Source organism: Bos taurus, chromosome 8, assembly GCF_002263795.3.
Source record: "Bos taurus isolate L1 Dominette 01449 registration number 42190680 breed Hereford chromosome 8, ARS-UCD2.0, whole genome shotgun sequence".
NCBI lineage: Eukaryota > Metazoa > Chordata > Mammalia > Artiodactyla > Bovidae > Bos > Bos taurus.
The window spans coordinates 102,580,698-102,605,177 of NC_037335.1; the positions used below are offsets into that span (position 1 = coordinate 102,580,698).

General features: G+C 44.2%; 1 protein-coding gene across 8 annotated transcripts in view; it reads right to left on the reverse strand.

Annotated features, from left to right (window-relative positions):
* WDR31 (WD repeat domain 31) overlaps window positions 1-14,412 on the reverse strand; it is a 42,483-nt gene extending 28,071 nt beyond the window's left edge. Inside the window, exons 1-5 of one of the 8 annotated variants that reach the window (XM_010808289.4) lie at window positions 14,101-14,398; window positions 9,915-10,042; window positions 4,821-4,964; window positions 4,257-4,389; window positions 678-752 (exon numbers count right to left, since the gene is read on the reverse strand). In XM_010808289.4, the coding sequence (XP_010806591.1) occupies window positions 678-752; window positions 4,257-4,389; window positions 4,821-4,936 (324 nt within the window). In that variant the 5' untranslated portion in view covers window positions 4,937-4,964; window positions 9,915-10,042; window positions 14,101-14,398. Of the gene's footprint in view, window positions 1-677; window positions 753-4,256; window positions 4,390-4,820; window positions 4,965-9,914; window positions 10,043-14,100 lie in introns of all 8 variants that reach the window. The other 7 variants (XM_024996339.2, XM_010808287.4, XM_010808290.4 and 4 more) reach the window with 7 other exon arrangements.
* Between the last annotated feature and the right edge of the window lie 10,068 nt (window positions 14,413-24,480).

Genomic DNA, 24,480 nt, shown 5'->3' on the forward strand with positions numbered 1-24,480 from the left:
CATAATCTGACATTCTCCATCATTTTTGCTGAAATCTCAGTCTACTCTGTCATGCTCTTTAACAATTAATTATTTACCTGTTTCTGGCTTTTAAAAAATTTCCCCAACTAGACTAAAAGTTTCCTCAGTATGGAGAGTTTGTCATTTTCTTAACTAAACACTTAGTAAGGCTTCGATACATGACCCTGGTGAGTTAGGACAGGGCAGGGGGAGTTAATCTCAGCTGTTCTCTATTTACTACCTGTGCTGTGCTATGTGCTAAGTTGATTCAGTCGTGTCCAACTCTTTGCAACACTATGGACCGTAGCCCACCAGGCTCCTCTGTCCCTGGGATTCTCCAGGCAAGAATACTGGAGTAGGTTGCCATGGCTTCCTCCAGGGGATCTTCCCAACCCAGGGATCAAACCCATGTCTCTTACATCTCCTGCACTGGCAGGTGGGTTAGCGCTACCCGGGAAGAGCTTAATGGTGACAAAAACTGTGTCTACTATGCCTGTGACTGTAGCTGAGTGAATGGTTTGCTCTGGTGCAAGTGGGGCTTCCCATGGTGACGTCAAATGAAACCTCTGCATTTTTCCTTAATACTGAAATATTCAACGACTCTTACTACCGAGAGCTACAGGCGTTCCTTTATTCAATTCCAAATTTCCTCGTGATGCTGATCATATGACAATTACCTTGGTGATTTCACGCTCATGTCCTTTGAACCTTTTCACCACATTCCCAGTTCTCCAGTTATAGGCCACAGCTGTCTGCAGAGAGTCAGTAGAATATTTTAGTTTAATTGATTTTTTTTGTTTAGCTCAAACTACAAGCCTTTATCTTGTTCTCTACCTAATTTCTCCATTTCTACCAAGGTTTTATTGTAGCTCCTCATGCTCCCCAAGTTTGAGCTCTCTGTCTCTTCCACAGCCACTGGGCCACTCCACGGAAGCATCTGGGCCTTAATGATGGGTTTGGGATAACACTCCCCAGGGGCATCTGGTTTAGTTTGAGGTTCTGGGTGTAGATGCTGAAGGAAAATCTACATGGGATTAGATTTTTTTTCTCTACTTAAAAAAAAAAAAATTACCATCTTAATCATTTTTAGATGTATAATTTAGTAGTGTTAAAAGTATATTCAGTGATGTAGGACTGTATAGGTAGATCCAGACGGTATGATGTTGTTTTAGGGGCTGAAGGGGAGAAACGAAAAGTGTTTTACTCTTTTTCTAAAGTGTTGAAGTCTTTCTAATGTAGCTATTTTTCTTGTTGCATCTTTTCTACTTCAGTACATCTGGTGTGCTGGGTTAATGGCTAGTACTGTATTGGCTCCGTGGAAACATGTCTGTGAAAAGAGTATGTAGTGGCTTCTTTCAAATTGTTAGATGCTGAATATGTTCACTTTTAAATCCCAATTCTGTCCCGATCTTACAGATGCTACTGTACTTGAATGGTTAATAAAACTGCACAGTGCTGTTAAAAAAAAAAAAAAAAAAGTATATTCAGGGAATTCCCTGGTGCTCCAGGGGTTATGATTCTGCACTTCCAGTGCAGGGGGCATGGGTTTGATCCATGGCTATTTCAAATCCTAAAAGATGATGCTGTGAAAGTGCTGCATTCAATATGCCAGCAAATTTGGAAAACTCAGCAGTGGTCACAGGACTGGAAAAGGTCAGTTTTCATTCCAATCCCAAAGAAAGGCAATGCCAAAGAATGTTCAGACTCCCGCACAATTGTACTCATGTCACATGCTAGCAAAGTAATGCTCAAAATTCTCCAAGCCAAGCTTCAGCAGTATGTAAACTGTGAACTTCCAGATGTTCAAGCTGGCTTTAGAAAAGGCAGAGGAACTAGAGATCAAATTGCCAACATCCGCTGGATCATTGAAAAATCAAGAGAGTTCCAGAAAAACATCTACTTCTGCTTTATTGACTATGCCAAAGCCTTTGACTGTGTGTATCACAACAAACTGTAAAAATTCTTAAAGACATGGGAATACCAGACCACCTAACCAGCCTCCTGAGAAATCTGTATGCAGGTCAGGAAGCAACAGTTAGAACTGGACATGAACAACAAACTGGTTCCAAATTGGGAAAGGAGTGCGTCAAGGCTGTATATTGTCACCCTGCTTTTTTAACTTATATGCAGAGTACATCATGAGAAATGCTGGGCTGGAGGAAGCACAAGCTGGAATCAAGATTGCCGGGAGAAATATCAGTAACATCAGATATGCAGATGACACCACCCTTACGGGAGAAAACAAAGAGGAACTGAAGAGCCTCTTGATGAAAGTGAAAGAGGAGAGTGAAAAAGTTGGCTTAAAATTCAACATTCAGAAAACTAAGATCATGGCATCCGGTCCCATCACTTCATGGCAAATAGATGGGGAAACAGTGTCAGACTTTATTTTTGGGGGCTCCAAAATCACTGCAGATGGTGACTGCAACCATGAAATTCAAAGACACTTGCTCCTTGGAAGGAAAGTTATGACCAAGCTAGATAGCATATTCAAAAGTAGAGACATTACTTTGCCAACAAAGGTCTGTACAGTCAAAGCTATGGTTTTTCCAGTAGTCATGTATGCATGTGAGAGTTGGACTATAAAGAAAGCTGAGCACCAAAGAACTGATGCTTTTGAACTGTGGTGTTGGAGAAGACTCTTGAGAGTCCCTTGGACTGCAAGGAGATCCAACCAGTCCATCCTAAAGGAGATCAGTCCTGAATATTCATTGGAGGTACTGATGCTAAGCTGAAACTCCAATACTTTGGCCACCTGATGCGAAGAACTGACTCATTTGAAAAGACCCTGATGCTGGGAAAGATTGAAGGTGGGAGAAGGGGACGACAGAAGATGAGATGGTTAGATGGTGTCACCGACCCAATGGACATGAGTTTGAATAAACTCCAGGAGTTGGTGATGGACAGGGAGGCCTGACGTGCTGCAGTCCATGGGGTTGCAAAGAGTCGGACGCGACTGAGTGACTGAACTGAACTGGCGATCTAAGATCTCACGCGCCATGTGGCATGGCCAAAAAAATAAAAGTACATTTACACTGTTGTGAAACAGATCATATATTTTTTTAATATTTATTTATTTATTTGGCTGCGACATGTCTTAGTTGAGGCGTGTGAGATCTTCACTCTTCACTGCAGCACGCAGGGTCTTTAGTTGCACCACGTGGGATAGAGTTCACAGACCAGGGCTCGAACCCGGGCCCCCTGCATTATGAGCATAGAGTCTTAGCCACTGGATCACCAGGGAAGTCCCCATACTTTTTTTTTAATTTCAAAAAATCTCATCCATAATCCCATCGGCCAGAGAGAATCATTATGAAAATTGTCTTCCCATCCTTTTTCCAGGAATACATTTTAGTATTTTGTTGTATTTCTCCCCCTAAACAGGATTCAGAAGCATTCTCTGGCCCATCTCTGTAGTTCAGTACTATGACCTAGTTAAATCCCAGTTTCATAACCTGCAAAATAGAGAGGCTAATCCTCGCACCATCTACCCCTCACAGCTGAGGATCATAGAAATATAATTTCATGTCTAGATGTTAAAACAAAATGCTGCCAATTAAATGTGTTATTATCAATTTCTAGATGCATCCTGATTTCAGAGGTGTTAAAATGTGGAAACACGCACATCTTAGAATCAGTGAAATACAGTATGAAAATGGAATCTGAAGATTCTAAATGGCCATGGAAGATTAGAGGCATTATTTGTTATGAAAGAATCAGCATTTCTGCTAGCAAGAGCCTAGGTCTGAGTGCTATGACAGATCCAGGTATGAGGGAGATAAAGCAACCAGATTTACACTGAAAATGGGAGCAGTCTCTAAGTATTGGTAGATGTTTTGGCAAAAGAGATGCATAAAAGAGACTAGAACTTTCCTTTTGCTGATAAATAACTCCTGTGTGCATGCAGGTGTAAAAATGGATAGGCTGGAGTAATATTTGTCATTTATAAGAAGCATGTGGGTGGTCTTGCAGAGTGCTGAGGGCATTCCCATTTAATCCTCACAACTATCCCGGGTGGTTGGCATTACTACCCGCATTTAACAATAAGGAGCCTGAAGCTCAAGAAAATGAAAAGACTTGCCCAAAGTAACAGGAAGCGGCAGACTAGGAATTTAAACCCAGTCTTTTTAACTCTAAAGCGCATATTTTTACACTATTCAACCCTGCTGCCGGAAATGAAAAGCCAGCACTTCCTTTCCAAACATCTGCCCTTCTCTGCAATAAGCTGGTTCCCTGGGAAGCACTGCAAACCCCACCTTATCTTTTCCTCCGGAGACACAGAGGTCTGAGTTCAGAGCAGCAACAACAGAGACGGTATCCACGTGAGCTGGGCTATACTCTTGAAAGGCTTTAGTTTGAATCTTCTCTTCGATAAATCCATCAGGCCTGCTAAAGAGAGGATGGAAAATGAGGAGCCCCACGGTGTAGGGTGCACAGTGGAGCAAGGGGAACAGAGTGTGGACCACAAGGCCAGGCTGAGGAGAAAGACAGAAAGGGAGTAGAGAAAGGAGACACACTGATGTCACCAGAAATGGCACTATTAACTCTGTAAATGCTCAGAATGAGTGGGTGACTGGGGTCTGATGAAGGAAGAAACCCAGAGTCTTTGCTTGCTCTAGAGATGATTCCCAAAGATGTGGGACCCCTCGCCATGGGGCTGTAGGCACTAGCAACTAAGATGTTTCTTATCCAAAAGGAAACAGACCAAACTGACTGTTCAGGGAGAGCATCAACGATGGCTCCAGGCCTTCTCTTTCTATAGGAAAGAATTGTCATGGGGCACAAAACTGGGGATCCCACCCGAGGGCAGACTGCTATACCTGTATTTGTAAGTGCTGTGTTTGAATTTGCTCTGCAGTTTCCCCATCACTGCACAGAACCTGCACGAGACCTTCTGGGGAAGAGCTCGTTTCAGATGGCACCTGAGTAGCAGCATCCCTTGGGGCTGCTGGAAGTTGTGTTCCCTGTTTGGTAAAAAGAAGAATACACACTGTTAACTCTGGGAGGCACAAGAACGGCAGGTATTATGGTTATGCTAAAACCTTTTTTTTTTTTTTTTTTTAAAGACTAATTGTAGGCATTTGGTTTTCCTCCTTTCCCTGCCTCACACTCTTATGGCCCTGGGAAGGCACCATCCCACCATACAGCATTTGCAGATAAACAAAAACAAAACTAACTTTAAAAATATTAAGATGCTCCCCAGTAAGTCAAATATAGAATCACTATGTGATCCAACAATTCTACTCCTGGGTATATAGTCCGAAGAATTGAAAACAGGTGTTCAATCCAAAATTTAAACATGTATGTTCAGAGCAGCACTGTTCACAACAGTCAAAAGCTAGCAACAACCCAAGTGTCCATCAATGGATGAATAAACAAAATGTGGTTTACGCATACCGTGGAACATTTTTCAGCCATTAAAAGGAATGAAGTACTGGGAATTCCCTGGTGGTCCACTGGTTAGGATTTGGCGCTTTCACTTATTGAGATCCCATAAGTTTTGAGGCAAGGCCAAAAAAAAAAAAAAAAACCAATCTATACCAGTAAGCTTCTTGAAGAAGAGCTTTAGTTATTCTAAAAGGCCATAACCTTCCTAGCTTGTGGGACTGCTATTAAATACTTTCCAGGGTCATGAGGTTATTCTGTAATAAGAATGAGACGCGGGAGACAATACAGGTAATGACCTGACCGGCAGGTCTCACAGTGTGATATCAGGACTGCTGGGGGTTCCTGAGACCCTTGCAGGGAGTCTGTGAAATCCTTTTCCCAACTACATCTCCATGTGAGTCCTGACTTTCTGCTTATACTACAATGCAAACAACATACTGCAATAGATTGAATGCAGAAGCAGACATGAGGATCCAACTGTCTTCTGTTTAAGCCAAACAGTAAAGAGATTTGCAAAAATGTAAAACAATACTGTTCTCTTCCAATCAAACATTTTTGTGTGTTTTCAAAAGTATATTTATTTTTCATAAAATTATTTATGTTTACATGCAATAAGGTTTATTATTTTTAAAAGAGTTAATAAGTAAATATTTTTAAAATATCTCGGTTTTAGTGCCAAGATCAGAATATGTGGCCAGTGTGGACATCTGATGGGACTGCAGGTACATGACTAGGACCTAGTCTTAGCTACTCTGGGTAACGTTCGTCTGCTACTCAATTAGCTGTCCCCTGAGATGGCAGAGGGTAGAGGTGGGAGTATCCAGTCACCATCTCTTCCAGGGCTCTGCTTAAAGAAATGCTAGGAGACGAGTTTCTTATGGGAATGATGAGCCTACCTAGTTCTAGGAAGAATAGTCTATAACGAGAAATAGCAGCTAAAACTCACCAAGTATTCTCCATGCAGGATCCTAGTTCCCAGACCAGGGATCAAACCCAGGATCCCTGTAGCGGAAGCTCAGAGTCTTAACCATTGGACCACCAGGGAAGTCCCATATCCTTACCTTTAAAAAAACCCCACAGTTTTCCACTCTATGGAGGTCCCTCAAAAACTAAAGATAGAGTTGCCATGTGATCCTGCAATTCCATTCCTGGGCATATATATGGAGAAAGCCATAATTTGAAAATATAAGTGTACCCTAATGTTCATGGCAGCACTATTTATTTATAATAGCCAAGATAAAAACAACCTAAATGCCCACTGACATATGAATGCATAAAGAAGATGTAGTACATAGACACACAATGGAATATTACTCAGCCACAAAAATGAATGAAATAATGCCATCTGCATCAGTGTGAATGCAACTAGAGATGATCACACTTGGTGAAGTAAGTCAGAAAGAGGAGTGATCCCGTATGTTATCACTTATACACAGAATCTGAAATATGACACAAATGAGCCTACCTACAAAGCAGAAACAGACTGACAGACACAGAGAACAGACGTGCGGCTGCCAAGGGGCGAGGGGCAGCGATGCACTGGGAGTTCAGGACGATCAGGTGCAGATGGTCACACACAGGATCGATGAGCACTGAGGTCCTGCTGTATCACACAGGGAACTACAGCCGACATTCGGTGACAGACCAGAATGAAAACGAGTATGTGTATATATATGCATAACTATTGCTTTACTGTACAGCAGAAATAAACACCACATTGTAAACCAACTATACTTCAACAAAATAGATGAAAACAACAACAAAACACTTAAAAAACAACAAAAAACCCACCACAGCTTTCCAGAAGAATTTCAGCCTACATTTGAAAGCTGCCAGAATTGACCTCCTGAAAAGAACAGGTAACCAATGAGAAATGGACTATTGCCTGCCATATCGGGAAACAAAGGATGTCACAGTCATCAGGAGTTGCAGCCACAGACTACGGTGAGCTGGTGAGTCCTGAGGAAATTCAGGATAGGAAAAGTATCCTGCAGATCCAAGGAATGATTTCAGTGAGCCCAGACTCTTGCATCTTCCCATACATAGAAAAGTGCTAAATTCCCTAACTTGATGCATCTGGTTTTCTTTTTTTTGTTGTTTGTGTGTGTGGTTTTCTTTAATTAACAATAATTTTTTGATGTTCAGACTACCTGCCCTTTATTGCAAAACTCCTATATATCTGAGCTCACCCCCTCGCCTCCTTGGAATAGTTCTCTTGGGATTACTTGAGATGTCGCCTCCCGAGCATGAAGTCCTAAAAATTCCTACCGAATAAAACGTAACTCTCAACTTTTAGGTGGTGAATATTCTTTAAGTTGACAAGGGACAGAAGCAAATGCAGTGGACAGAACACGGCGAGTGGCATCAAGAGCTCTGGGCTCTGGCGCCAGGCTCGCCTCGTCTCACGTGTGTCGTGTGTCGTGGAGCTCCTCCTCTAATGCATAAACACGGACACCAGACTCCAAGATTACGAGCAGACTGGATGCTCCGTAAGACGACGGACTCTCATATCCTTCTCTGTACTTCAAGCGGCTTGCACGATGTGACAGACACATGTGTTGTGAAACAGCAAACCTAAGGGCTCTGGATGTGAGAATTGGACTGTGAAGAAAGCTGAGTGCCGAAGAATTGATGCTTTTGAACTGTGGTATTGGAGAAGACTCTTGAGAGTCCCTTGGACTGCAAGGAGATCCAACCAGTCCATTCTGAAGGAGATCAGCCCTGGGATTTCTTTGGAAGGAATGATGCTGAAGCTGAAACTCCAAAACTTTGGCCACCTCATGCAAAGAGTTGACTCATCGGAGAAGACTCTGATGCTGGGAGGGATTGGGGGCAGGAGGAGAAGGGGACGATAGAGGATGAGATGGCTGGATGGCATCACCGACTCAACGAACATGGGTTTGGGTAAACTCTGGGAGTTGGTGTTGGACAGGGAGGCCTGGCGTGCTGCGGTTAATGGGATCGAAAAGAGTTGGACACGACTGAGTGACTGAACTGAACTGAAGGGCTCTTCTAGTTCAGATGATGTAGGGTTCTCTGTAACAAGCACAAGTGTTGCCGGATAGACCAGAGGGTTCCCAGAGGAAGAGAACCAGATGGAACTTCTTCGACATAGAGAACCATTATAGGCCTAGACATTTTGTGATCTAAGCCTGGCCAGAGGCTTGCTCTTGACCACATCAAGTGAAGTCACTCAGTCGTGTCCGATTCTTTGCAACTCCATGGACTGTAGCCTCCCAGACTCCTCCATCCATGGGATTTTCTAGGCAAGAATACTGGAGTGGGTTGCCATTTCCTTCTCCAGGGAGATGATAAATCAATTGTAAAAATTCCCAGTTCTTTGGCTTCCCTGGTGGCTCAGGTGTAAGGAATTCCCCTGCCAGTGCAGGGAACACAGGTTTGACCCTTGGTCCAGGAAGATCCCACATGCCACAAAGCAACTAAGCCTGTGCATCACAACAACTGAGCCTGTGCTTTAGAGCCTGGGAGCCATGACTACTGAAGCCTGTTAGAACCTGTGCTCTGCAACAAGAGAAGCTACTGCAATGAGAAACCCACACACCACAAGCAGAGAAAGCCCATGCAGCAACAAAGACCCAGCAGAGCTGAAATACTAGATAATGTTTAAAATTTTTAAAAAAGGACTCCCGGTTCTGTTTCGAAGGTACAGGATAGCAAGAGGCACGTTCTTGAGCTATAGTGCAGGATCCAAACCCCCTCAAACACTCAATCACAAGACTGCTGCTGCTGCTGCTAAGTCTCCTCAGTTGTGTCCGACTCTGTGCGATCCCATGGACTGTAGCCCACCAGGCTCCCCCATCCATGGGATTTTCCAGACAAGAGTACTGGAGTGGGGTGCCATTGCCTTCTCCGAACCACAAGACTATCTGGTACTTAAGGAATGATGATGCTGACCTCTGCTGACCCTGGTGACTTAATCAACTAAAGCTGTGACTCTGACAACCTTGTGTCCCAAATTTATGCTGAACTCTCCTCTACTCAAGCCCTTTATGAATATGCATACACCACCTGAGCCGTTTCGTATATATGCGTGCACTCTTATCTTAAAACTTCTCCAGTTTTGCTGTTCCGAGAGACACAGTTTGGGCAAGTATCCCTGTTCTCTCAACTTGCTGCAAGTTGTAAATCCTTTCTTCTGCTCTTTGGCTTGGCTGTGTATTTTTGGCTTGACACTCATCAAGAGGGGAACCTAGTTTTTCAGTTACCACAAATATGTCCCCAGGAAAAATTCCAGGATAGTTTTCAAAAAGCTTGCAGTGTTGTACTGCTGTAGTTAGATAAGAGATTGCAGGGCTTCCTATTTGCCAACCTAACCCATTTTTTAACACTGCCATCAAACTAAGGACAGATGCCACCCACAGATCTAGGTCACTGATGCTATAAATGGATTGACTCTGCTTAAAACTGATTGGATTTTTAGCTGGTATCTTCTGAGAGCCATACTTCCTATCTGAAGCATATTCATGGGACAATCTATGGAAAAGAAAATCTTTAGAATTACTTACACCCAAACCAGTGGGATCTTCTTGGTGAACTGCCGTATTTGTAAAGTTGTAAACTTTGTAAACTTGGTGAGCTGCTGCTTTGTAAAGCTATCCTTTGGAAAATAGTTCAGGCAGCCACTTCCTAATCTCTGTAATTAGTGAAAAGACAATTAGATTAATCTCTTCTCTAACCATATGTTTGTACTGAAAGGAGATTTACAAGGTAAATAAGAAACTGTTAAAGACATTGTTAAGTGTCATTTCCCCTCACAAAGATTTATCTTGCAAAATTCAAAGATTTTATAACTTGCACATTTCCAATACTTAGGGAAACTATACCATAATGTTAATTATACAACTATTTTTAAATATGCAAAACAGGATATATTTAAACTCATCATTAAATATTTTTATTTTACTCATAGTAATATTTTCATTCGTCAAAAATCTTCAGGAGTGACTGCTTACTTCCAAGCTTACTGTTTTTGTGAGAAAGGCAAATTCTTCTGTTTAAAATAATACTTTAAGTATGAATTTTTAAAATATTACTTTAAGTAGAAACAGTTTCTCAAAATCATCACATATAAACTCTTTATTTAAAGATCTGCAGAATATGGGCAGAAACATCATTTGCTCAAAATTCTAACTAGGTAGAGCTCTTGACTTCTAGCCCAGAATTTCCACTATAAACATCTACAAAGAAGAAACAGCTTTACAGCATTTTAACAACTAAATTTTAAGCATTCAGATAAACTCTAATTATTGATTGATCTTATTCTAATTACTAAGAGCAGCACAAAACAGTCAGAATAATATTTCATTAGGCGCATTAGCCTTGAAATGAGGCCTGCATCTGAATTATAGTTCTGCTTCGTTCAGTCTTGGGCAAGTTCCTGAACCTCTCTAAGTCTCAGTTTCCAATGTGTAAAACAGGATAATATCTCTACACTCAGCTTCTGTGAAGATTAAAAATAGCACTTAGGGACATCTCTGGTGGTCCAATGACTAAGACTCCAAGCTCTCAATGCAGAGGGCCAGGATGCCACCCCTGGTCAGGGAACCAGATCTCACACACTGCAACTAAAGATCCCGTGTGCTAAAACTAAGACCCAGAGCAACCAAATAAATTGGCTGTTGCTCTTGGTTAGTAGCTAGGTTGGGTCCGACTCTTTGCGACCCCATGGACTTCAACCTGCTAGGCTCCTCTGTCCATGGGATTTTCCAGGCAAGAATACTAGAGTGGGTTGCCATCCTCCTCCAGGGGATCTTCCTGACCCAGGGACCAAACCCAAGTCTCCTGCATCACAGGGGGATTCTTTTCCACTGAGCCACCTGGGAAATCCAAACAAATAAATAAATAAATATTTTTTAAAACGGCACTTAAAATATGCCAAGGACTTTTTTAAGCGCTTTATATTTAACTCATTTAATCTATTCCACAAGCCTCTGAGATAGACGTTACTATCTTCATTTTGCAGATGAGAAAAGTCAGGCACAGAGATGTTAAATTACTTGCCCAAGTTTACACATAAGTTGCAAGTAAGTGTCCTAGCTGAAACCTGAGTACAGGCATTTGGACTCCAGGGGCTTTGCTCCCTACCAGCTTACTATACTCCCTCTCTGCAAAAGCTAGTGCATTTCAAGCTCTTGGTTCCAGCTGCAGATTGTTAGTAACAAATGATGACTACCAGAATGGTTACTGGATTGACAGAGATAGCAATGCTAAAAGCGGCAATGTTCACTATTATTAATTCTACTCTTAATACACACATATTAAACATACATTACAAATATACACAGAGAGTATACACATGTGAAAGTGAGTCTGGAGTATATTAAACTGAAGCCAATTATGTCTCCTGACCAGAGTGACTGATCACACTAAGGCTAAGAATTCATTATGTTAGATATTATGTGAAAGGAAAGGATGCTCCCACTCGCTCAGTTGTGTCTGACTCTTTGCATCCCCACTGACTGTAGCTCGCCAGGCTCCTCTGTCCATGGAATTTTCCAGTCAAGAATACTGGAGTGGGTTGCCATCCTTCTCCGGGGGAATCTTCCTGACCCAGGGATTGAATCTGCGTCTCTTGTGCCTTCTGCATTGCAGGAGGATGCTTTACCACTGCACCACCCGGGAAGCCCAGATATGATATAGCAAGGCGATTTAAAATCTTGAGAACAAAATACATGTACTTGGATAATGTCCATGTTGCTGTAGACTAAGAAATGAAAACACTATTCAAGTTATCTGCCATAGTTTATATTGTGAACCTGCAGTATACTTGAGAGGAAGGAAAATGTCTTATTCATTTTTGTATTTACGCTTTAAGCATGGCCTAGGAAAACAGATGCAAGGCAAATATCTCTTGAATGAATGAATGAATGGAATACTAAGGTGGGAGAGTCTGCTTGGCAAGCTTTTTTTAAGGACCTAACAATATGTGCAGAGAAGGCAATGGCACCCCACTCCAGTACTCTTGCCTGGAAAATCCCATGCACGGAGGAGCCTGGTGGGCTGCAGTCCATGGGGCCGCTAAAAGTCGGACACGACTGACTTCACTTTCACTTTTCACTTTCATGCGTTGGAGAAGGAAATGACAACCCACTCCAGTGTTCTTGCCTGGAGAATCCCAGGGACGGGGGAGTCTGGTGGGCTGCCGTCTATGGGGTCGCACAGAGTCGGACACGACTGAAGCAGCAGCAGCAGCAGCAACAATATGTGCATACATGCTAAATTGCTTCAGGTGTGTTTGACTCTGCAACCCTGTGGACTATAGCCCACAAGGCTCCTCAATCCGTGGGATTCTCCAGGCAAGAATACTGGAGTGGGTTGCTATGCCCTCCTCCAGAAGATCTTTCCAACCCAGGGATCAAAGGCATGTCTCTTATGTCTCCTGAATTGGCAGGTGGGTTCTTTACTACTAGTGCCACCTGGGAAGCCCCCAACAATATTCGGGTCGTTTAACACTGTCCAATAACAGATTTTCCAGGTAGCAGTTACTCTGACCCGTTCCACATAGAGGACTTGATTCCAGGTCAAATCAGGCCTAAATCTGAATCCTAGGACTCATTTCTGCCCCAAGCTACTCTCCAAAGGCCTTTAAGATCCTCAGTGGTCACTCTATTTTTAAATTTTTATCTTATTTAATTTTTTGGCCTCACTGTGGATCATGTGGGATCTTAGAACCCTCACCAGGGATCCAACCTGTGCCCCCTGCAGTGGAAGCATGAAACCTTAACCACTGAATTGCCAGGAAAGCCCCTCAATGGTCACTCTAAGCATAATTCAGAGAATTCTCTTTTAACTTTCCAGTGCAACATTCCTTGGTACACTCCAGAATATTTCCACCTGTCACTTTCCATAAAGAAACTGGGACTGGAGACTCAGATGGTAAGGAATCTGCCTGCAATGCACAAGACCCGGGTTTGATCCCAGGGTCAGTTAGATCCCCTGGAGAAGGGAACAGCAACACACTCCATCCAGTATTCTTGCCTGGAGAATTCCACAGACAGAGGAGCTTGGGCGGCAGTCAACTGGGTCACAAACAGTGACTAACACTTTCACTTTTTTCCATTTCCAAAGGTCACAAAGGGGTGAAGCTGGGGCACTGGATCTTATTCAGCTGGACTACTGGTCCACTGTTCATGTAAATGATGATTTCATATCCCCCTCCTTCGCCCCAAATCTCCTTCTGCACTTATCTAAACTACACTCTGGAAGACCAAGAAATCTAAAACCAAAGCTCAAACAGAAACAAAACCACAGGTAGAAGCAAGTAGGAAATGGTCCGATATGACCTTCCAATGGTACCGGTAGGGGAAAGAGCGTCTCAGAGAATAAGAGGGTCTTGCCCAAGATCATTTAGGGTATCAGCACTACGTCAGAACTCCCAAGGTTGCCCCAAATTGTGGGGACAAACTCTGTGCAGTTTTTCCTTTCAGATCACACAAATGCCCTGCGCCTCTTCTAAGCGTTTGGCCAAAGCTTATTTTTGATGAGGCTGGGGTGGGTGGGGGGTGGGGGGTGGGAATGGATGGAGGGGTGTTCACCCAAGACTGGATGTAAGGCCACCCAACCCAAGGTGGGCCCCGGGAACGCCCTCCCCGCTTCGGCCAGTCAGGCGGCTTCGGCTCGGAGAGCGCGAGGGTTCCCACTTGCCCTCCCATCAGCTGCGCCCTTTCGTCCCGCCTCGGGCTCCATACCCACCGGCGGGCCGGCCGGGCCGGGAGCTGAGGCCCAACGAGGACGCCGAACCCAACGGCATCCGCAGCCTCCGGCGCCTCCGCCCTTAGCAACGAAGTGCGCGTCGCTAGGTCTGGAGTCCTGCGAAAACCCTCCGGGCGCCCTCGCCAGCCACCGAACCCGGGTTCCGCTCGCCTGACGTCTCTCGGGGGTTGAGCTGAGAGCGCCCCGCCGCCTTCTTACTGCAACAGTGCGTGGACAAGGTTCCAGAAAATAGGATTGATGTGTTCAAGATCACCAATGCCAGAGAATCTGTATAATACAAGGAAACCATGTATCACTGTAATAGCCACTGAGAAAGCACTTAATAAATGTCTTCTTTTTAACTATTCATTCAGATAGGGATGTTGCTTTATTTCTTAGGAGTTTTCCCTTATTCCGCTCAGGCAGAGATCCCTCCCTTGTACATTTCTCCAGGTCTCAGACACCCCCATTCCTTTCTTTCTTTCTTTCTTTCATCAAACCTTTACAGCCCAACACCATAGCAAGGAGACCCTGGAGTACTTCTTGAGATCCATTGGGAAGACGGTTCTAGAAACTAACAGCAGCTACAAGACAGTTTTTGTGGTTACAGTTGAGTTTCTTCTAGATTAGAGTCTTGTCATCTCTCTGTTCCTAGTACAGAGCACAGGATTTGCTAGCGGCTGGTTGAATGTGTGTTGAATGAATAAACAAATGAATAAATGGCAAGGACCCTAGTCAACACTTCTTTTGCACCCTAATAGGTGCCTCCTGCAGTGCTGATCTCCCAGCAAAGCTGCCTTCAATGAAGACTCATGGAGTTTCTGAAAGTTAGGTATCTGTAGGATCAGAAGTTGAGATGGTGAGGGAAATTTACCTTCATAGAGTGTCAGGGCTGGCCATGGAGGTCCATCACTGGACCCAGAGAGGGAATCCCCTCCAAGCCTCTGCATCACAGTTTCTCTAGCCTCTGTTAATGCTCCCTCAGTGATGATACATTCATTACTTTATCAGTTAGTGGTCTGTTGTTAGGAGATTTCCTCCTGACAGGAGCTGGGATCTACCTTCTTGCCATTTACAACATTAATCTTAGTTCAGAGCCGAGGACTCTGCCTAGAAACTTCATCCCTGTTTCTCATAACAGCCTGGCAACTTTCAACCAGGAGAGACTGATTACTTTGCCTGGGATACTAGGTTAGGCTTAGCGCGGCTACAGAGTTGACTTACCAGGTCCCTCCCTGCCTGGTAATATGTTCCAGCTCTGAGTTTGCAGACCCCCTGGAAGATGCCTTAGGCCAAAGGCACCAGAGATTCCCAAACTGGTATCTCTAGCCAGACTTCTCCTTCGATATGCATATCCACCTGCTTCCTGCCTACTTCCACCTAGATGTCTAAAAGACATTTCATCCTTGACATGACTCACACTGGAAACATTATCTTCCCCCCAAACCTGTTCTTCCTCTTTTCTGTCTGAGTACTGGGCACCACCATTCATCAATCACCTAAGCCAAAGGATCTAGGAGTCATTTGTCATTTCACCCTCTCCTCTGTGTTCCAGAACAATCCCCAAGACTTCTCAATTATGACTCCTAAATATCCAAAAAATAAAAATCTCTCCGCTTCTCTATACCCACCACCCTGCTTCAGGCCAACATCATCCCAGTGTGATAGACTAAAAATGGCCACAAGTTCTTTGTAGCTTCTCCTATCAGAGCTGGCCTTGAACTTGTCTGGTGAGTTTATGCCTCAAATGCCAAGTAGTTTCTGCTCTCACCTTCTTGAAATATTGCCACCACAGGAAGAAGCCCAAGCTAGCCTGTTTAACACACACGGCCCATCCAATAGATAGCACCAAATGCCAGCTGTATGACTGAGACTATTTTAACTAAAAAAAAATTTTTTTCTGTGCACTGCATGGCATGTGGGATCTTAGTTATCTGACCAAGAACCAAACTTGTGCCCTCTACCTTGGCAATGCAAAGTCTTAGCCACTGAATCACCAGGGACGTCCCTGAGTGAGGCTATTTTAGATCAACCAGAAAAACATCAGAAAAACAGCCCCGTTGAGCTCAGCCCAATTTGCCACCCCAAGAACTGTGAGCAAATAAACAGCTGTTTAAGCCACTAAGCTTTGGGATGGTTTATTATACACAAAAGATAACTAATACCCAAATTCCTTCATCAGGTTCTGTAAGGTTTGGAATATACTTTATCTTTGAATCTCAACGTCCTCCTCCACCACCCATACTATATGCTTCAGTGGTTGAAGCCACTTGCAGCTCCCTGGCTTATTCAGCTGTCACTTGTGAATCCTTGCACAGGTGTTCCCTCTGTCCACAGTCCTTACATTGATCACCTGTCTCTGCCTCACTATCCTCAGCTTAAAGGCCATCTCCCTCTCTGCCCACAGTCTTCCCCACCATACCTCTCTTCCTCCAGCCTGAGTTAGCCATCTTTCCTTTGTGCTTGCAAAGCCCCCACACTTTCCACCATCGAGCATGATTTTTCATTTTCTTGTCTTTCTCACTTGATTGGGAGTTCCATGTGGGCAGTGGCTGATAGATCCCACCTGGATCGATTGCTGTGTTAACACAGCATCTAGCATAGTGCTGCAATAAAACATTCTACTATGATGGTAGTGTTCTGTATCTTCTCTGTACCATCTCCTAGTCCCCGGCCACTTGTGGTTATTAAGCACCTGAAATTTGGCTAGTGCAAGTGAAGAACTGATTTTGATTTTTAAATTGTATTTAATTCTAACTGTGTGTGTGGTGGGGGTGCTTCTTCTGGGTGGGTCTGTTCATTAGAAAGCCAGACCCTGAGCTTTAAGATCTTCGTATTTAAGAGTAATTGTCAGGATTTTTTTCCTGCCCTGTTGTTTCTTAGAATCTGTTGGCCTGTGAAACACTTTTTTTTCTTTAGAGAAAAAGAAGGTATGGCATTGACTATTTGCTGCTGCTACTGCTGCTAAGTCACTTCAGTCGTGTCCGACTGTGTGCGACCCCATAGATGGCAGCCCACCAGGCTCCCCCGTCCCTGGGATTCTCCAGGCAAGAACACTGGAGTGGGTTGCCATTTCCTTCTCCAATGCATGAAAGTGAAAAGTGAAAGGGAAGTCGCTCAGTTGTGTCCGACCCTCTGGGACCTTCCAGGCTCCTCTGTCCATGGGACTTTCCAGGCAAGAGTACTGGAGTGGGGTGCCATTGCCTTCTCCGATGAGATAGGCACTAGACAAACTATTATTTTGAACCACTTTTTCTTTCCTGTGAATAACATTAAAATTTTTTAAAATTTTGTATTGAAGTAGAGTTGATTTTACAATTTAATTTTAACTTTAAATTTTAGTACCCACAGTACTATGTCTTTGTGGCTGTAGTATTGGGCAGCTCAGTTATGCTCTTGGAATATTTTTGCCTTGGTTGTACTTTTTCCTTTTTTTCTTTTTAAACAGCCACTTCTGGTCATTATATTCACTTCTCACCTGCCAAATACTGATGCATTTAAGGATGGAGGTGATCCTTTATGGTGATTTTTCCCATGGTTGTATTTCTTTCTTTCTTTTTGTAATCACTGAGTATTTTTGAATAAAAAAATGAGAGTGGAAGTCAGTCATGGACAGCCAATTAGGACACAACATAGAATGCTGTGGGTGTAAGTAAGGCAAATTCACATACTGCCTTTTACCCTGACCTTTTCTCCCTTTAGTGTAACGAAACCAGTGCCTCTAATTCTGCCTTATATACATATTGATATAAACCTAGTTCTTGGCTTTTTACTGCCTTAGCAGTATTCTGTCCTGCTTGTCTAGTTTGATACTGTCATTCCTCTGAAGTGGGCTGATCCTGAGAGCTTTCTGGAGACAAGCCCTGGTCTCACCCAGTCCCTTCTTGGATCTCGTCTGGCCAAAGTGGAGAAGACTCTCTGCTCAGCGGCCTAGGCTTCACCACATGGCAGCTATGTGGTCTGAGGCTGTCATTCAGCAGTGGCAGACGGCCTAGCCCCTCTTAAAGGTGACAGTTGAGACTGGTTATGCTGTGAATACATCACAGGAGAAAAGAAGCCACAGTGCTGAGAAACTTCTTGCCACTCCTGTAAACCATGCAAGCCCCAGTCAGATAGTTTCCAGCCCTGACATCAGAGACAGGCAGGCAGACAAGGGCCACCACTAAAGAGCAGGCCTGCGGGGTAATAAAGCCCGTAGTAGTAAAGGCCGGGGATAGTCCTTTTCAACAGAATTTTCTCAAACGTTCACTACTAAAAAGTTAAAAAAAAAAAAAAGACCAAAACCAAACATCATAAACAAGTGAAAAGTTAGATTACAGAGAAGAATGTACAGATAATCCCAGTTTTATAAAAATAAACACATTCCCACATATGTCATATTGTAGGAGCTAATGAAAATTATATCATGTGTGTGGGAATCTGTAAAATATACTTGTGGTGCCATTTCAGAATGTAAATTTGTTACAGGGAAGAACTGACTCCATATTGGATCTGTTTATTTTAGTTTAACCTTTGCTTCCTGTGGCTTTTGTTCACTAAAATTATATTTTCCATACCTAATGGAGGGGCTTCCCTGGTGACTCAGATGGTAAAGAATCTGCCTGCAATGCAGGAGACCCAGGTTTGATCCTTGGGTTGGGAAGATCCCCTGGAGAAGGGAATGGCTACCCACTGCAGTATTCTTGCTTGGAGAATTCCATGGACAGAGGAGTCTGGTGGGTTACAGTCCATGGTGTCGAAAAGAGTTGGACACGACTGAGCGACTAACACATACACAATGGCCTGCTTCAGGAACCCTCCCCTCTGCCTGAATGTTAAACCAAATGCCTTTGTTTAGGACCCTGTCCATTTGTGGATGGCTACAGGAAGGGAATACCAAACCACCTGACCTGCCTCTTGAGAAACCTGTATCCAGGTCAGGAAGCAACAGTTAGAACTGGACGTGGAACAACAGACTAATTCCAAATAGGAAAAGGAGTACATCAAGGCTGTATATTGTCACCCTGCTTATTTAGCTTATATGAAGAGTACATCATGAGAAACACTGGGCTGGAGGAAGCACAAGCTGGAATCAAGATTGCTGGGAGAAATATCAATAACCTCAGATATGCAGATGACACCACCCTTATGGCAGAAAGTGAAGAATTAAAGAGCATCTTGATGAAAGTGAAAGAAGAGAGTGAAAAAGTTGGCTTAAAGTTCAACATTCAGAAAACTAAGATCATGGCATCTGGTCCCATCACTTCATGGGAAGTAGATGGGGAAACAGTGGAAACAGTGGCTGACTTTATTTTTCTGGGTTCCAAAATCACTGCAGACGGTGATTGCAGCCATGAAATTCAAAGATGCTTGCTCCTTGGAAGGAAAGTTATGACCAACCTAGACAGCATATTAAAAAGCAGAGACATTACTTTGTCAACAAAGGTCCATCTAGTCAAGGCTATGGTTCTACAAGTGGTCATGTATGGATGAGAGAGTTGGACTATAAAGAAAGCTGAGCGCTGAAGAATTGATGTTTTGAACTGTGGTGTTGGAGAAGACTCTTGAGAGTCTGTTGGACTTGAAAGGAGATCCAACCAGTCCATCCTAAAGGAGATCAGTCCTTTAGGTGTTCATTGGAAGGACTGATGTTGAAGCTGAAACTCTAATACTTTGGCCACCTGATGCGAAGAGCTGACTCATTGGAAAAGACCCTGATGCTGGGAAAGATTGAGGGCAGGAGGAGAAGGGGACGACAGAGGATGAGATGGTTGGATGACATCACCGACTCGATGAATAGGGGTTTGGGTGAACTCTGGGAGTTGGTGATGGACAGGGAGGCCTGGCGTGTTGTGGTTCATGGGGTCGAAAAGAGATGGACACGACTGAGCAACTAAACTGAACTGAACTGAACAGGAAGGAAGATATTAACACATCCCCTAAGGAAATAGCCACCCACTCCAGTACTCTTGCCTGGAGAATCCCATGGACGGAGGAGCCTGGTAGGCTACAGTACATGGAGTCGCAAAAAGTCGGACACAACTGAGCGACTTAACTTTCTTTCTAACTTACCCTAGGCTAGCTATTCCAGGAGATATTTGTAAGACTAATGGTGTTTTTTTTTACTTTACCTCCTCACCCTTACTCCCATCTGCAAAAGAACCTGGCATCCAGACCTCGAGATGATGGTTATTTTCATACATTATTCTGCCATCTTCTTGGTCTGCTGGCTTTCTGAATAAAGTCATATTCCTTGCTTCAACACCTCATCTGTAGACTTATTAGCCAGTCCTCCGTGAGCAGAGCGGTAATGTTGTAGCCACGCGTTCTGGGAAACAAACTCACTCAGAAGGACAATGCAGTTTATTACACTGGCGGGCCCAAGGCAGAGTCTCCTCTTAGCCAAGGACCCCAACCAGTTTTTGTGAAAACCTTATATACTCTAAGTGTACATGTTCAAACCCACATCCCCAAATTCCCTGAAACTAGTCTGAACAAAGGAAAAGAAAGATACAATCAAAGTTAACCCATGATTCGTATGCCTTAAGCCTAGGTAGTTAACAGTGGACAATTATCAATAGGCCTGTGGTCATACCCCAGTAAGCATAATAGAATGTATGATTCTATTTGGTTACACAGATAATTGGTGTATTCTTTCAGGTGATGATGGAGAGTCTGGATACGAGCCCTGGGGCTCTTCCATCCCGGGGTGGGGGGTGGGGTGGGGTGGGGAGGGGTCTGGTTTTCCAGTTGGTGTGTCGTTTCCATAAATACTGGGCGTATAGCTCAAAGTCCACAATTCCGGCCCAAGATGGAGTCCTGCTTTCAAGATGGAGCCTGTTCTGTCTGTTTCCTCCTTCAGCAACAAGTTGTACAGTGTACAAGCAGTAACAAATGTACAGTTCTTTGGCAAGGGGAGAGAGCAGAGTTCATGGCATAAAAAGAAATTTTGCCCTTGCTCATCCCTCTGCCTGGAAAGTTTCTTCCGCAGATACTCTCACAGTTTGCTTGCTGTCTTTATCTAGGACACAGTTCCAGGTCTCCAAGAGACCTCCTCCTGCATCCTTTCTATATCAGCACCTCCATCAAGCCTTCTTTCTGTGATCTGTGAGTCCTTTTGGTCCCTCTTATCACTTACCGACATTATATTACATACCCATTTGTTTTATTCATCTGGGAGCGTAGACTTTGTTCTTCTTTACAGTTGCATCCTCAGTGTCTTAAGCACAGCCTGGCACATAGGAAGGTGCTCCATAAATCTGTTAAATGACTAAAATGTAACAAAGGTTACATTCTTCTCTGTCCCTAGCTCACCACGTCCTGCCTCTGCAAGCCCTAAAGTTCAAGTTCAGCGCTCCCCTCCCCCATACTCCCACCAAGGCTCCAAAGGTCACCTTAGAGGGGCAGCTTTCAAACTTTTTTGATCATGACTCTCAGAAAAATATATTCAATCTCCAGTGCTCACACCTGTACATGCGTATGTCACTGAAACAACCTGAACACCCTTACTAGGGGCAATGTTTCCTACTTTCTCTCCCCCTCTCTTCCTTTCTTTCTCTTCCTTTTTCACTTTCTTTCTTTGATGCTAGTCTCCGCCCCTTCTTGGTTGGAGACCACATACCAGTAGGTCACCACAGCCTCAGGGTAGTGTTTCTAGGAGTGCTCAGAGGGCTCATTTGTATCCTAGTCTCAGGACAACCACCACAAATGCAGATTCCTGGGTCCAGTCCAGACTTGTAAATGAGAATCTCCCTGGGAAGCCTGTCTGCTTAACCACTCCTCTTCCCTGACCAACTCAGGTGATTCTGTGGTCTGATAAAGCTTGAGAGCCCCGACTTGGGGGATTATGAGTATCCTTAGTCTTCTTGGGAGAAGGCAATGGCACCCCACTCCAGTGCTCTTGCCTGGAAAATCCCATGGACGGAGGAGCCTGGTGGGCTGCAGTCCATGGGCTCACACAGAGTCGGACATGACTGAAGTGACTTAGCAGTTAGGCTTCTTGGGGACAAGTGTTGTTGGGCAGGGCCTCATATGCATTAAGGGAAGGGGTTGATCCTCCAGTTCCAGTCCAGCTTAGCCCCTGAGGGGTGGAACAGATGATCCCAATTTTATAAAAGTAAATCCATTCCCACCTAAGCCCCTTCCACTCTCTAGTCCCTCTGCCTGGGAGCACTTCTGGGAATTCTGTCTCTGCTTTCCTGCCTACAGCCCTCCTAGGGCCACCATAGCTCTAGGGCCACACCCAACAAATGGGCCCCACTTTCCCTAAGGGCCTCAACCCCTTCTTCCTCCTGCTGCTCTGCCCGGTCTCTTTCCTTCAGACAAAATCACCTCCTTCTGTTTTCTTTGCTCTTACCATAAGATTCAATAGTCCTCCCCTCCTTTAGCCCTTAGAATAACAACAAAAAATTCTAACCACCATGTCTATGGTAGCCCATTTCTGTCTCCATCCCCAGAAGTATAATCCCAGAAATACTATGATGAGGCTTTCTGAGCCTCATCTGAGATGCACTACAAACTTCTTTTGATGCCAGCAATACTACACCCCTTTAGCCAAATAACCTCACAAAATGTACATTTCGAGAACTTGCTACAAGTGTATTTACAGATCCTCACATGCATAGTAAAACATTAACTCCTAGGGTATGCCATACACCCAAGCTAAGCACTCTGCAGATAATATCTCATTTAATTCTTGAAGCAGCCCTCAGGGATAGATAGTATTATCGCCTCCATTTTAGAGATGAGATAACTGAAGCACTAAATAATCTGACCAACTTTCCATAGTGTAAACTGTAAGCGGTGCAACTCTGGGGCTGAAGCCTCAGGGGCTGACAGAAGGGAAAGATTCTCTTTTCTTCATAAAGCTGTGGCTTAGAGGGGTCTCGGGGTCAAAGTGCCTGAGCTCCAGTGTGAAGCAGGATATAGTGATGAGCCTCTTTAGGATTTTGTTCTTACAAGTGTTCAGTTGCTGGACTCAGAATACTGTTTGTCAGCCAAGGACTGCCCCTTCTGCCTTTGGCTGATTTCTCCCCCTCAGTCCTCTGACAAGACCTCCTAAAGTGGAATTTGGGGGTTGGGAAGTTGCCTGTACTCTGCCTGTGCACCCAGGAAGATCAGTCTGTATCCCCTGCAGAGGGTTCAATTTAGCCTTAAATTCCTTTATCAAATCCTAAGGAAAAAAGCTCCAAGATAGCTCAGGTATTATTAGCAGTAGTTCCTTCTAGGGATGGATTTTTCATCCAGGTGCTTATCTGCACATTCTATTTCCTTCAGTTAAGATGCATTACTTTTTTCAATACTACTTAAACATTTTTTTTTTCAAATTAAGAAAGCTTGGATATAACGACTTTGGGGAAATCAGCCTAACACAGATGGGCCTTGGTATGCAATTTAGAAAATATTAATCATATTGACCGCAAGTCCAACTGCTTAAGTTCCAGTCATATTGCTACCAAAATAATAACTGTGAGCCCTGGGCAAGATCCTTAACCTCCATAAAAATGGGGATCATAGTAGCACTTTGCTTGTACTATTAGCAGGCGCTTAGCAATTGCAACCACCGTCTGCACTTAAGATACTGTTTTGTGTTTTAACTCATTTAATCCTCAGCACAAGTCGGTGAGGTAGTTACCCACATAACCCCCATTTTACAAGTGAGACCCTGGAAGGTCCTCAGCCAATAAACAGCTAAATGGGATTTGAGCTCAGACAGCCTGACACCAGAATCTAGTTTTAAGCTGCTGCTGCTGCTGCTAAGTCGCTTCAGTCGTGTCTGACTCTGTGCGACCCCATAGATAGCAGCCCGCCAGGCTCCCCCGTCCCTGGGATTCTCCAGGCAAGAACACTGGAGTGGGTTGCCATTTCCTTCTCCAATGCAATGAAAGTGAAAAGGGAAAGTGAAGTTGCTCAGTCGTGTCCGACTCCTAGTGACCCCATAGACTGCAGGGCACCAGGCTCCTCCATCCATGGGATTTTCCAGGCAAGAGTACTGGAGTGGGGTGCCATTGCCTTCTCCCAGCTTTAAGCTACTTGGTTAAAAGTAGCTTAAAAGTATCTTGCCTGTCAAAAAGAGTTGTTGGGGTATTACATGATGGGATGCTAAAGCGCTCAGCAAAACTCTGGCACTTAGTAAGTGCTCAATTAACAGTACTCAACTTCCTACAGTCACGTTAATGTGTTTTATTTTATTACAAAACAAACACGCGATAAAACACGATTCAGTAAAACATCAAGAAGACTGTTAAAGCGGGCGGGATCTGGCCCGGGTTGGGGCGGGGTGTGGGGCGGGCGCCCACCCGGCAACTGGAGCCGGGTGGGAGGAAGCGGCGCCGCCTGGGCGCGCCGGGCGGGCCGGGCGCTCTGCGGGGCCCCGGGGGCGGAGCCAGGGAAGCCCCGCCC